Here is a 13,087-nt window from a genome sequence, read left to right on the forward strand (position 1 = left end):
GCACTGCAACCATGACACCATGATACACTGTCCTCAGACTGAGGGAGAGAGGGAGAAATAGAGCGAGATAGACAGGGCAAGAAAGAAAGAGAGAGAGAGAGAGAGAGAGAGAGAGAGAGAGAGAGAGATAGACAGGGCAAGAAAGAGAGAGAGAGAGCGAGATAGACAGGGCAAGAAAGAAAGAGAAAGAGAGAGAGAGAGAGACAGGGCAAGAAAGAAAGAGAAAGAGAGAGAGCGAGAGAGAGAGAGATAGACAGGGCAAGAAAGAAAGAGAAAGAGAGAGAGAAAGAGAGATAGACAGGGCAAGAAAGAAAGAGAAAGAGATAGACAGGGCAAGAAAGAAAGAAAGAAAGAAAGAAAGAAAGAAAAAGAGAGAGAGAGAGAGAGAGAGAGAGACAGAGAGCAAAAGCAAGAAAAAGTGATAACAGTATTCATCAGTTGATACTGTATGACATCAGATCCCAGTGTGAGCATGCCTGAAACACAGCAAGTGTGTGTGGCCCAGGGGACCATACTGGTGAAGAGGATATCTGTGCGTGTGCAAGTGTGTGCCCTTCAGCAGTTCAACCATATTTTGGAAACATGGAACATGAGAGAGAGGAGAGTAGGCTGAGAGAGGCTGAGAGAGAGAGAGAGAGAAAGCTGATGATATAGAGAGAGGGAGGAGGGGAAGGAAACACGTAAATGAGTACAGATGGAAACAGTAGAAACAGAACGCCTCTGAAGACTGAGAGTTTGTGTGGGAATGAATCGCACAAAGCACAGTGTGTGTGCGTGTGTACGGGCCTGCGTCACTGTATGTGCTTGTGTGCTTATGTGTCTGTATGTGTGTATGTGTGCTTGTGTGTCTATGTGTGTGGTGTGTGCGTGTGTGTCTATGTGTGTGTGCTTGTGTGTCTGTATGTGTGTGTGTGTGCGGGTGCTTGTGTGTGTGTGCGGGTGCTTGTGTGTCTGTATGTGTGTGCGTGTGCTTGTGTGTCTGTATATGTGTGTGTGTGTGTGTGTGTGTGTGGGTGCATCCCGGTCGTTGTGCTGATGACAGATTGACAGGATATGAATCTCAGAGGCTCATACATCACCAGCATAAAGCTCCTATGACAGGACAGATAACAAGACTGAGGAGAGAGGGAGGGAGAGAAGAATAGATGAACAAGACAAAGGGGGAGGGAAGATGAAATGGATGGAGGGAGGACAGAGAGAGAGAGAGAGAGAGAGAGAGGAAGCAAACAAGAAAGGACAAAGAGGCAGAAGACCCCCCCCCCCCCCCCCCCCCAAAAAAAAAAAAACAAGAGTGATAGACTTACTGTGAAAGAGGAAAAACAGAGGAAATTGATCTCTCTCTCTCTCTCTCCTCTCTCTCTCTCTCTCTCTCTCTGTGTGTGTGTGTGTGTGTGGACATGAAGCATGTGGTGGCGGCCCGGCGGACCTCCAGAGGCAGGAGGCAATGGGGCCAGCGGTAATAGAGGAGCCCTCATCAACTGCACGATGACCCCTGTGTGTGTAAATCCTGCTCCAGCAGGAACAGGTAGAGTCTATCTCACAGACAGCAGCTTTATTAAGAGATTTATGGACGGTGCACGTGTGTGTGCATGAGAAACTGAGTGTGTGTGTGTGTGTATGACAGACTGTGAGTGTGTGTGGATGTATGTTGTGTGTGTGTGTGTGTGTGTGCATGAGAGACTGTGTGTGTGTGTGTGTGTGTGTGTGTGTGTGTGTGTGTGTGTGTGTGCATGAGAGACTGTGTGTGGTGTGTGTGTGGTGTGTGTGTGGATGTGTGTGTGTATGACAGACTGTGAGTGAGTGTGTGTGGATGTATGTGTGTGTGTGTGTGTGTGTGTGTGTGTGCATGAGAGACTGTGTGTGTGTGTGTGTGTGTGTGTGTGTGTGTGTGTGTGTGTTGTGTGTGCATGAGAGACTGTGTGTGTGTGTGTGTGTGGATGGATGTGTGTGTGGATGTGTGTGTGTATGACAGACTGTGTGTGTGTGTGTGTGTGTATGACAGACTGTGTGTGTGTGGATGTATGTGTGTGTGTGTACTAATGTTTAACTGTATGCGTCTCGTTTGTAACGGTCCTATAACATGTCTGTGTCCTACTGCTGGTGGATGCTCATGGACCATCCGTGGTGGCCCTGACTGCCATGCTGACTAGTGCTGTCAAACGATTAAAATATTTAATCGCGATTAATCGCATTTATGTCATAGTTAACTCAAAATTAATCGCGATTAATCGCAAATTTTTATCTATTCTAAATGCTCTTCGTTTATTTATTTTTTCCATCATTTTATTTGTACTTTAATGCCCTTATCAACATGGAAAAGTTGATTGGCTTGCTTTATGCAAATGTTTTATTTTATTAAAAAACCAATATTGCCAAACAGGGTGGTACAAAATAAAATTATAAAGTGCTTAGCCTATAGTGCAGTTAAACCATGGCCTAATATTTTCTTTTTTTTTTCAAGTTTGCTGGGAACATAGCAGTCAGGCCTCTTATTTCAGAAACAGTGAACCGTAACAGTTAGGTTACCAATAAAAGGTTAGCCTACTACTTCTTTGCTTTCAGCCAGCTGCCTGTTGACATTTTCAGACAACAGTGAAGCTCGCTTCTTTTGCACAACACAACTTTTTAAAGTAAACTTTCCATTCAGAAGCTTTTTATCATCCATTTCGCTGCATCGCGCTCACCATTCACTCAAACCGCAACGTTAGCCTACTACACAGTTTGCGAGGCCAAAAAGAAAAAGAAAAAGAAAAAAAACTTGCGTTAATCTCGCGATAAAAAAAATGAACGGCGTTAAAATGGGTTTGCGTTAACGCCGTTAATAACGCGTTAAACTGACAGCACTAGTGCTGACGGGCCGTGACGTGATATGTCAGGTGAGGAAGCTGTCTAGTTATGGGCCTGTGCTTTATCAGGTGAGGAAGCTGTCTGTAGTTATGGTCCTGTGCTTTATCAGGTGAGGAAGCTGTCTGTAGTTATGGCTTTATCAGGTGAGGAAGCTGTCTGTAGTTATGGTCCTGTGCTTTATCAGGTGAGGAAGCTGTCTGTAGTTATGGGCCTGGGCTTTATCAGGTGCGGAAGCTGTCTGTAGTTATGGTCCTGTGCTTTATCAGGTGAGGAAGCTGTCTGTAGTTATGGTCCTGTGCTTTATCAGGTGAGGAAGCTGTCTGTAGTTATGGTCCTGTGCTTTATCAGGTGAGGAAGCTGTCTGTAGTTATGGCTTTATCAGGTGAGGAAGCTGTCTGTAGTTATGGCTTTATCAGGAGAGGAAGCTGTCTGTAGTTATGGTCCTGTGCTTTATCAGGTGAGGAAGCTGTCTGTAGTTATGGCTTTATCAGGTGAGGAAGCTGTCTGTAGTTATGGCTTTATCAGGTGAGGAAGCTGTCTGTAGTTATGGGTCTGTGCTTTATCCAGGTGAGGGGATACTCAAGGGGGAGTAAACAGGCAAAAAGCAAACAGCAGAAACTATACATTACATTTGAATGCACCCGTGTGTGTGTGTGTGTGTGTGTGTGTGTGTGTGTGTGTGTGTGTGTGTGTATGTATGTGTGTGTGCGTGGTGGAGTTCTTACCTGAGCCTGAGTGTTGGGCCGATGGCTACTGTCTTTATCACCAAACGTCTTCCTGCAGTTGTCCAACCACTGAATGGAGAGAGGGAGATTAGAAAGCAGAAGTGTGTGGAGGTAGGGATGAATGTGGTTCACATGTAAGTATATCTGTGAGCAATATTATATATATATATGTATGTGTGAGTGTGTGTGTGTGTGTGTGTGTGTGTGTGTGTGTGTGTGTGTGTGTATGTGTATGTGTGTGTGTATGTGTGCGCTCACGCACAAGCAGGTATAAGCATATATGGGTGTGTGTGCACGTGTGCGTGTAAGCACTTCCCGAGTGGGTTGGGGGGTGAATTCAATAAGCGAGGGGTACTTAGCGAATTAAAGAGTGCCTGCAGCTGGAGAGAGAGGGGGGGGGGGGCATCCTCTTGGGACTCGACCCCCTTCCTCATCCCGTCTCCAGAACACCCTCCCACTCAGTCAGTCCTCCACTATCCCATCTCCCCCCTCCTCCCCCCTCCCTCCCCTCCTGGCCTAACTGATTTAGGGGACTGACGGGTGAGGGTATTTATATCTTTTTGCAAGCGTGTGTGTGTGTTTGTGTGTGTGTAGGGTGCTGATGATGCTAACGCTACGCAAGCAGGCAGGCACTAAATGCATTCTAGGGATTTAATCGAATCCACTGTAGCCCTGTGATGACGATGATGATGACGTTACTGGCCCTGTTCATCTGCACGCGATCTCAGCACTGTCTGTGTCCGGAGGGAAAGGTCATTTAAAGACGCTCTCTCTGGATTTTCTCTGCTTGCACAAGAAGCACAAAGCTATTTCGAGATGGCCCATGCCATGGCTAAGGGATTTATCAAGACAAACTAATTTGTTATAAGGGCAATGTGATTAGATAGATCTGCATTTTTCATAGATGAACGATGTATTGGCCTTTTTCCGTTTAAGGCCCAAAAACGGCCAGTGGCTTTTCCCCAGACACCCGGGTTTTACCCCATAGTGGAAATGCGCCGTGTGTGCATGTGTGTGCATGCTTGTGCGTTTGCGTGTGTGTGTGCATGCTTGTGCGTGTGTGTGTGTGTGTGTGTGCATGCTTGTGCGTGTGTGTGTGTGTGTGTGTGTGTGTGTGTGTGTGCACTTGGCTTACCTGCTGGGCGGCGTCTCTCTTGCCGTTGTAAGTGTCCAGATGCTCCTGTAGCTCCAGCACACTGAACTTAAGCTTCTCCAGCAGCCCGCACGACACCAACTGAAAACACACACACACACACACACACACACATATATATATTAATTGTGTTTAGAAGTAAAACAATTTGTTTTAATAATTATACATACCCATACATGCTCATACTATGAATACAGATTTAGATGTACACACACACACACACACACACACACACACACACACACACACACACACACACACACAAGCTTCTGTGAAAACGGTCACTGTGTGTGACAGCTTGTGACCTGTACTTTATGGTGTTTGAAGTGCATGCTGTCTACTATGCATCCATTCCTGTTGTGGACCACTCACCGTTTCTGCATCCAGCAGCACTGTGGGACACTGGGAGCAAGAGGTCATGACCTCCAGGGAGCTCAGGAACTGGTTCCCCATTCGCTGGAGCCTCTCACCAAGGAAGCGCACTGAAGCATGGGTAATGGAGTCAAACTTTCTTTGGATGCTCTGCAGAAAAGCAAAGCAGTGGCAACCCATAATATTAACACCACACGCATAAACACCACATACAAAAAGTATGTTTCATAATAGAGAGCAAAATGATATTCGGTCAGTTTCTTGTGAAACGCGTCATCACTAAAACTGTTCATATTACCAAAAAATGTTTAGAAAAGCACGCACCTGAAAGAGTCTGGAGAACACGTGGAAAGTGTAAACAGCAGAAGACCCGTCCGTGTCCGACAACATCTGGTTGACATGGCAACGCCAAGCGTCCTCCTCGTCGTCATAGGCTACGGGTTGAAAGGCAGCCAGGATGGCGGAGAGAAAGGGCGACGGAGGCGGTGAGGCCTGAGTCTCCTGAAAGCCATCTGTGTCAGCCTCATCCTGACTGCTGTCACACACACACACACACACACACACAGAGGTCACGTTTTCAGCTACGCACACACAAACACACGTGTATATACAGTCTCAGTAACTCAGGCTGAAAGCACATGGATCAGCAAGCTTCCTCCTGCACTGTCCATGTCTCTTCCCCCCCCCCCCCCCCCTCCTCCTCCTCCTCTCTCTCTCTCCCTCTCTCTGCAGATATTCTCTGCTGCAGTGCCCGAGCCAGGATCCACTGCAGAGGAACGGGATGTTCAAAAAGAAAAAAGCACACGGCTGCTGCTCCTCTCTCTCCCCACACACACACACACACACACACACACACACACACACACACACACACACACACACACACACACACACACACACACACACACACACACACACACACACACACACACACACACACACACACACACACACGTACTTACAGGCCTGTGGGGCCGAAGAGCTTGATGAAGCACACAGAATAAAAGAATCGGAAGCCTGTGCTGCTCAGGCGCTTGGAAGCCACGGTCTTCGTCTTCACCTTCATTTTTCCCTCCTTTCTGCGCTGCCTTCTCTGTTCCTCTCTCCTTCCCTCCCTCACTCACTCGTTCAGCCTTCCTCCCTCGCTCTCCCTCCCTCCCTCTATCTGTGCGGTGCCCCTGCAGTGCTAACCTGCTGTGCTAGTTCCCCAAACGCTACCGCCGCCGCTGCTATCTATCTGTAAAGAGGACCTCAACCACGGAGTCCTGCCAAGGCCCCAACTTCCCCCAGCGCAGCCCCCCCCCCCCCCCCCCCCCCCCCCCCCCCCCCCCCCCCCCCCCCCCCCCCCCCCCCCCACACACACCTCTCCCTCAACTCCTCTCACTCTCTCTTTCTCTCACAGACACACATGCACAGGGAAGAACAAAATTAACTTTTCGGCATTTTTTTTACACGGATAATTTGTAATACATTTTATGGTTTTAAGAAATGAGACGAGTTTTTCTTTCATTATGGATATCACTTATAAGGCTACAATTATTTTGATCACCTTGTTTCCGGCCAATGAAAAAAAACTTCTACCTCACACTGAATGTTCTTAGCACCTTGGCAGTAGTAGCTGTAGCAAGGTTAGCTGAGGTCATGCTGGCTGCCTCAGGTTCGCTGACATTGGTGGTAGCTGTAGTTCTACTGAACTTCTTAAGATTGGATAACTGTGTAGCTAGTAGCGTTATGCTACCCCCCCCCCCGCCCCCTTTAAGCATGATCAGATTGAAGAGACAGACAACCAAAGTCGTTTTTGAAGATGAACAGCACCTGTATTTTACACGCCAGAGTGGCACAGTGATCGCCATCAATCAGCCGCCAACACAGAAATCTACAAGCCACTGGCGCTTGGCACGTGCCAACTTTGTTCCCTGCACAGACACACTCATTTCTCACACAAACACACTCATTTCTCACACACACACACACACACACACACACACACACACACACTTCCATTAACTAAAGCCTTTCTGTTTTCAGAGGCAGGATCAATTGGAGAGCTGCCATCCCCACCAGCAGATCAATCACACAATGCCGCTTCTGCTCCAACATTTACAGCCCGTGTGTGTGTGTGTGTAAGAGTGTGTGTGTGTGTGTGTGTGTGCGCGCAAGAGTGTGTGTTTGTGTGTGTGTGTGTGTATGAGAACACGACGCCGCTTCTGCTCCAACATTTACAGCCCGCGTTGTGTGTGCAAGAGTGTGTGTGTGTGTGTGTGTGTGTGTGTGTGCGTGCAAGAGTGTGTATGAGAACACGACGCCGCTTCTGCTCCAACATTTACAGCCCGCGTCGTGTGTGTGTGTGCAAGAGTGTGTATGAGAATACAAATGTGTGTGAGAAAGAGATAAGTGTGCGTTTTAACAAAAACAGGGAAAAGTGGGCATGAACTGTGAATGAGGGTTACATAAGCAAACAGAAGACCATTTAAGACCTGTGTGTGTGTGTGTGTGTGTGTGTGTGTGAGAGAGAGCTTCAGCCAGTCTTAATTAAATTAGTGCCAATGTCCTTTCTCCAGTGCTGGCCCACCTTCAGCTTAAAGTACAGCCACAGAGTGGAGGGACCTAAGCTGGCCCACCTTCAAACAGGCGTCCTGGTGGGACTGCTGGGCCACCCCCTGCCCCCCTACCGCCCCCCTACCCCTCCAGTGGAGCCAGAGCCAGAGCCCAGGGCCCGGGCCAGCTATGAGCTCAGCCAGCACTGACCGCATCTCCCCCACCAACCAATCATGTCCTCTCTTCCAGCCCCTCACCAACCAATCATGTCCTCTCCTCCAGCCCCTCACCAACCAATCATGTCCTCTCCTCCAGCCCCTCACCACAGCTCAAGGCCCACTCTCTGCCCTCGGGACACTCATTCTCACCGCTGCCCGCCTGAGTGCCCGTCTGAGTACCCGCCCGCCCGCCCGCCCGCCTGGCAAACTGAGGCCAGAAATCATCTCTGAGTTTCCTCCACCAGAGAAGATGTCTTGGCATGAAGACACAAATGAGGTGTGTACTGTTCATCTCAGACGACGTCATCTCTAAATTGCTATTAGAACACACTTAACTACTTGCGCGCACACACACACACACACACACACACACACACACACACACACACACCTGCTCTGGTGCCATAGAACTGTTCATAAATCCAACACACAGAAAACTAATACAGAGCCATGACCATGACTATGACTGACTCAACCCACTGCTGCTTCAGCCTCTATTCCTACAGGGATGGCACTGACCAATCACTGCTTACTTTCTATTCCTACAGGGATGGCACTGACCAATCACTGCTTACTTTCTATTCCTACAGGGATGGCACTGACCAATCACTGCTTACTTTCTATTTCCTACAGGGATGGCACTGACCAATCACTGCTTACTTTCTATTCCTACAGGGATGGCACTGACCAATCACTGCTTACTTTCCATTCCTACAGGGATGGCACTGACCAATCACTGCTTACTTTCCATTTCCTACAGGGATGGCACTGACCAATCACTGCTTACTTTCCATTTCCTACAGGGATGGCACTGACCAATCACTGCTTACTCTCCATTTCCTACAGGGATGGTACTGACCAATCACTGCTTACTTTCCATTTCCTACAGGGATGGCACTGACCAATCACTGCTTACTCTCCATTTCCTACAGGGATGGTACTGACCAATCACTGCTTACTCTCCATTTCCTACAGGGATGGTACTGACCAATCACTGCTTACTTTCTATTTCCTTAACACACAATCCTCCAAGTCAATCACCACGCATGCACAGATACTGTTTGCTTCTGTCGGCTGTCACATGCTAATCTTCCAAATTAAAAATGGAAGGATATTGGAACTGAAAAACAACACAGTCACAGTACGTGAAGGAAGGATATTGGCACTGAAAAACAACAGTCACAGTACGTGAGAGTCTGGTTTTTAATTAAAAAAAACCACTAAAATCATCCAAAGCTATGTGGTCAAGTTTTTACCACATTACTACTAGAGACAGAGACAGGCTGAAGTGGGCCCATACTTATAGCATATAACGCATCTGAGTAACAACACTTCTTCTGTCATTAGCAACATTAGCATTCAATGACCAAGACAGTAGAAGGCAGCATCATTTGTGCACCAGAAGCTATAGGATCGACTTCTTGGACCAACAGGCAGAAAATCACTGTTAATTTGATTTGGGTAGAACATCCCGCTTCAAAAGCTCTCCTGTCCTGACCGCTTGACTTGAGGCGAGGTGGAAACAGCGCCCTCACTTGGGCGAGGTGGAAACAGCGCCCTCACCTGGACATGTCGGAGAAGTCGGCCTCCTCCTCCTCGCAGCGCTCATCCAGCTCCCTCAGCGCCTGCGTCACGTCGTCCTCGCACACCGAGCCCACGGGGCTGTCGGCCAGGGAGCCCAGGTGGGGGGGCAGCTCCGGGGGCGGCAGGGAGGCGGCCGCCGGGGTCGGGATGGGGGCAGGGGCATGGGCAGGGGCAAGAGGTGGGGCCCCCCGCCCTCATCCTCCTCCACCTCAAAGAGGGACCCCGGCGGGCTGTCTATGGCCGGCGGGGGAGGGGGCGCCGGGTCCAGGTCGTCGTGGGGGTCCTGGGTGTAGGTCAGGTCGCAGCAGAGCTCGGAGGGGTCGGAGGGCAGCGGAGGGGCGCTGCCGAAGCCCGTGTCCTCGCTCACGCTGCTGCTCAGCTCGTCGGCTGCGGTCACGCTCACTGCATCCTGCACACACACACACAGACACACACACACAAATAAATGTGCGCACACACAAACACATTTAGTACACATGTTCACCCCTGCAGTCACAGGCAAAATGTGCATGTGCATATTGATCCAGAAGAACAAATATGTACTTACTTTACCACAAACACACTCTTACAAACACCCATACTCTTCCACAGACACACACACACTCTTCCAGACACACACACACACACTCTTCCACAGACACACACACACTCTTCCACAGACACACTCTTCCACACACACACTCTTCCACACACACAACTCTTCCACACACACAATAATTGGTTTCATTTTTTCCAACATTTCATATGTCTATAACAGCCTCTAATGCTTACACAGCAGATTCTGGAACATTCCACCGGTCTTTGGCCAAAGATATATGGACATTAACTGAGGTGCGCAAACAGGTGGATTGACCACTACTGACCATAACACTGTTCCTTAATACCACAGAGGGACCCTTAAAGCATCACAATTCATGAGATGGATATGCCATTCCTAAGATTGTGCTTCTGTTGGGAAATGAGAGAATCAATAAATGAAGGGCTTAAAATCAATCTGTGGGCCTCAAAGTGTCACCCGTGGGCTAATAAAACAATGATGTCACGAGGACCCGACAGGGGTGCCTGAAGAAAGTGCCTGTAAAAAAATGAGATTTGTGGCTACTGGTGTGGTTAGCTCCGCCGGGGGGTGTGTTGTAAACCAAACCAGTTATGGCGTCCACGCCCTAAAACCTGCGTGAAAGGCAGCCAATTAAACTAACTTCACTTCTGACACTTGTCTTACAATCAATGGATACATTTATCGGTCCAATACGAGGCAAGAGACACCTCTTGAATGAGATTACAGCCACATTCTTAATTGAGAAGCGTGCTGTGATTCACCAAGACGTAGGGTTTCATAGAGACCACTACAGCCAACCATAAAACGGAGATTTATTTTACGAAAAAAAGACAAAGGCGCAGTAAAGTGATGACGCTTGTATCAGGGACGCCACGACAGCAATAAACTACAGACCCCCCCCCCCGCCGCCCCCGATGACTCCAAGAGCCAGACTTCCTGAACGCAGTGGTCTCATCCTTCCTCATGTTTAATTTAAGCTTTCTTGGTAGGGGGGGGGGGGGGGGGGGTGGAGAACAGAGAGAGAGAGAGAGAGAGAGAGAGAGAGAGAGAGAGAGAGAGAGAGAGAGAGAGAGAGAGAGAGAGAGAGAGAGAGAGGAGAGGGGGGACGGAGCAAGGGAGAGAGAAATAAAGAGAGGGAGAGAAAGAATGAGAGAGAGATGGAGCGAGGGGCAGAGTGAAAGACTCTAATTGAAAACCCTCATGTTTTCTTGTTCGTCTCCTCCTCCTCTTCCATCCCCCTCTCTCTTTCCCTTATTTAAGAGGCTAATGCATTAACAGGAGGCAGGGCGGTGGCAGGCAGCCAAAGCGCCACGCAGTATTACGGAAAGCTTTTAGGGGGTGCGTGGCGTGGCGCGGCGCGGCACAGTGCGGCGCAGCACGGCGGCTGAGGGGGATGACTCAGAGTATTGATGGTTTTATCTCAGGGCTTCATTACGCTAAGAGCCGAGGGTGATGTAGGGGGAGATGTCCTTGGGCTGATATTCAGATACGACAGGGTGGCGTTGGCAGACCGGGCCGGGCTCGACTGAGCCAGACTGGACCAGGCCCAGACGAATACCTCATAGTCGAGCTTTCATTCATTCATCTGAACGCGGAGAAAAGGGAGGGGAGGACAAGGGGGTGGGAGTGGGTTCTCAATATGAATGGTGTCCGGGAAGAACACCATTGACACAACTGACAAACGGGAATAATAACCTTTTTTATCCGTGTGCACAAACGCTAATGTGTTTCATCGGGCTAAAAGCTCCAAATATTAACCAACTGAATCCATGAGGCCTTGTTCGAAACAGGCTTGTTCCACAGCTCATGACTGAAAATAAGTAATCCCCCCTCCCCCCCATCATGATTCACAAAACCTGTATGATGGGAAACCAAAATGTTACCAGTAAATGTGGGCACAGATGTCTGCAAAATGCAACGGTTACCACAGGTAAACACACACAGTGACACTCTTTTAGTGGTGTTAAAAAGATGGCAGAGAATTGCATGTTAGTATGTTAATACACCAATGTTGGCACTGCCTAACTTGGCATCTCCTTGCGGTCTGTGCTTTAAATCGGTCATTTTGGGTCACGTGTGCTGCCTGCTACACTGGACAACTTCCAGCATATACTCACAGAAGTGTTGGCTGGTCCATGGGTGAGAATGGACGCTCTCCAGGAGTTTTAACTGATTCCAAGTGTTCTAAGGCCCCGACTGCTTTGTTTTTGCACAGCAGGCCTGAGGTGTTTGTCGAATTTGCAACGACAATCACAAAAATCAAACAGCAAGCAACCAAAGCAAGCCCTAACAGCTGAACGCCCCAGAAAATTCCAAAAAAGCAAGATAGATAGAGAATAAGAGGATAAGAAAATCAGAATCTGACAAAAACAAAAAGCAGCCAACTATCTTCATTGGGCCACAAAGACTAGAAGAATAGGCGTCCCACAAGGTCTGGTACTCGGAACCACTTCATGTGGGACTCTGCACTTTCCCCCCACCTCAACGGTAATACATGAAGGAACTCAAGAAGAGTAAGCCCTCTTATACTGAGGTGGAGAAGAGCAGCAGGGAAGTGAGAGAAAGAGAGCAGGGCACAAGTAGAGCGAGAAAGTTTCAAGAGAGAAAGCTAAAAAGGCACCCGTGCACCACAGTTTATTTGCGACTCCCGATTGATCCCACCTCAGGCGGCTGGCTGCTATTGCTGTCAGGGTGGGCGGCGGTCTCAGGGACTGGGCTGTCGGGGCGGGGCGGAGGCGGTGTGGGCGTGGCCTCCTCCATCAGAACGCTGCTGGAAGACTCCTGGGACTGCTGCAGCGAGTCGACGTGATTGGATGTGGCGTCGTCTGTCGCCGAGTCACTGTTTAGCTGTGGGGAAGGAGACAGACCCAGGGATTTTTGACCGTGGAAAAATTGTGATCCTCCACAAGTCCGAGACAGATAGAAGTCCGAGACAGATTCCACAGAAAAAAAAAACAAACAAACAGCTGATAGTGGTTTGACTTGGTCAGAGAGTTTTAAGTTACATGCTGTCAAAGTTGGACGATTACCGGGTTATTAGCTTTAATGTTATCTGGCAAGTTACTTCAAGAACAAGGACACAGTCACAACT

At 48.8% G+C, this 13,087-nt stretch overlaps 1 protein-coding gene across 10 annotated transcripts in view; it reads right to left on the reverse strand.

Annotated features, from left to right (window-relative positions):
• fryl (furry homolog, like) overlaps positions 1 to 13,087 on the reverse strand; it is a 108,027-nt gene that overhangs the window by 7,432 nt on the left and 87,508 nt on the right. For 7 of the 10 annotated variants that reach the window (XR_004164411.2, XR_004164408.2, XR_004164407.2 and 4 more), the window contains 3 exons: positions 12,658 to 12,843; positions 9,417 to 9,846; positions 5,506 to 5,632 (listed from right to left, as the gene is read on the reverse strand). Coding sequence is in view for 1 of the 10 variants with exons in the window: in XM_031574370.2 (XP_031430230.1) it covers positions 3,573 to 3,641; positions 4,708 to 4,806; positions 5,098 to 5,247; positions 5,422 to 5,629; positions 9,417 to 9,607; positions 9,640 to 9,846; positions 12,658 to 12,843 (1,110 nt within the window). In the remaining 9 variants the exon portion in view is untranslated. Of the gene's footprint in view, positions 1 to 3,572; positions 3,642 to 4,707; positions 4,807 to 5,097; positions 5,248 to 5,421; positions 5,633 to 9,416; positions 9,847 to 12,657; positions 12,844 to 13,087 lie in introns of those variants that run through there. The other 3 variants (XM_031574370.2, XR_004164404.2, XR_004164410.2) reach the window with 3 other exon arrangements.

The sequence above is a fragment of the Clupea harengus genome, chromosome 10, assembly GCF_900700415.2.
Source record: "Clupea harengus chromosome 10, Ch_v2.0.2, whole genome shotgun sequence".
Lineage (NCBI taxonomy): Eukaryota > Metazoa > Chordata > Actinopteri > Clupeiformes > Clupeidae > Clupea > Clupea harengus.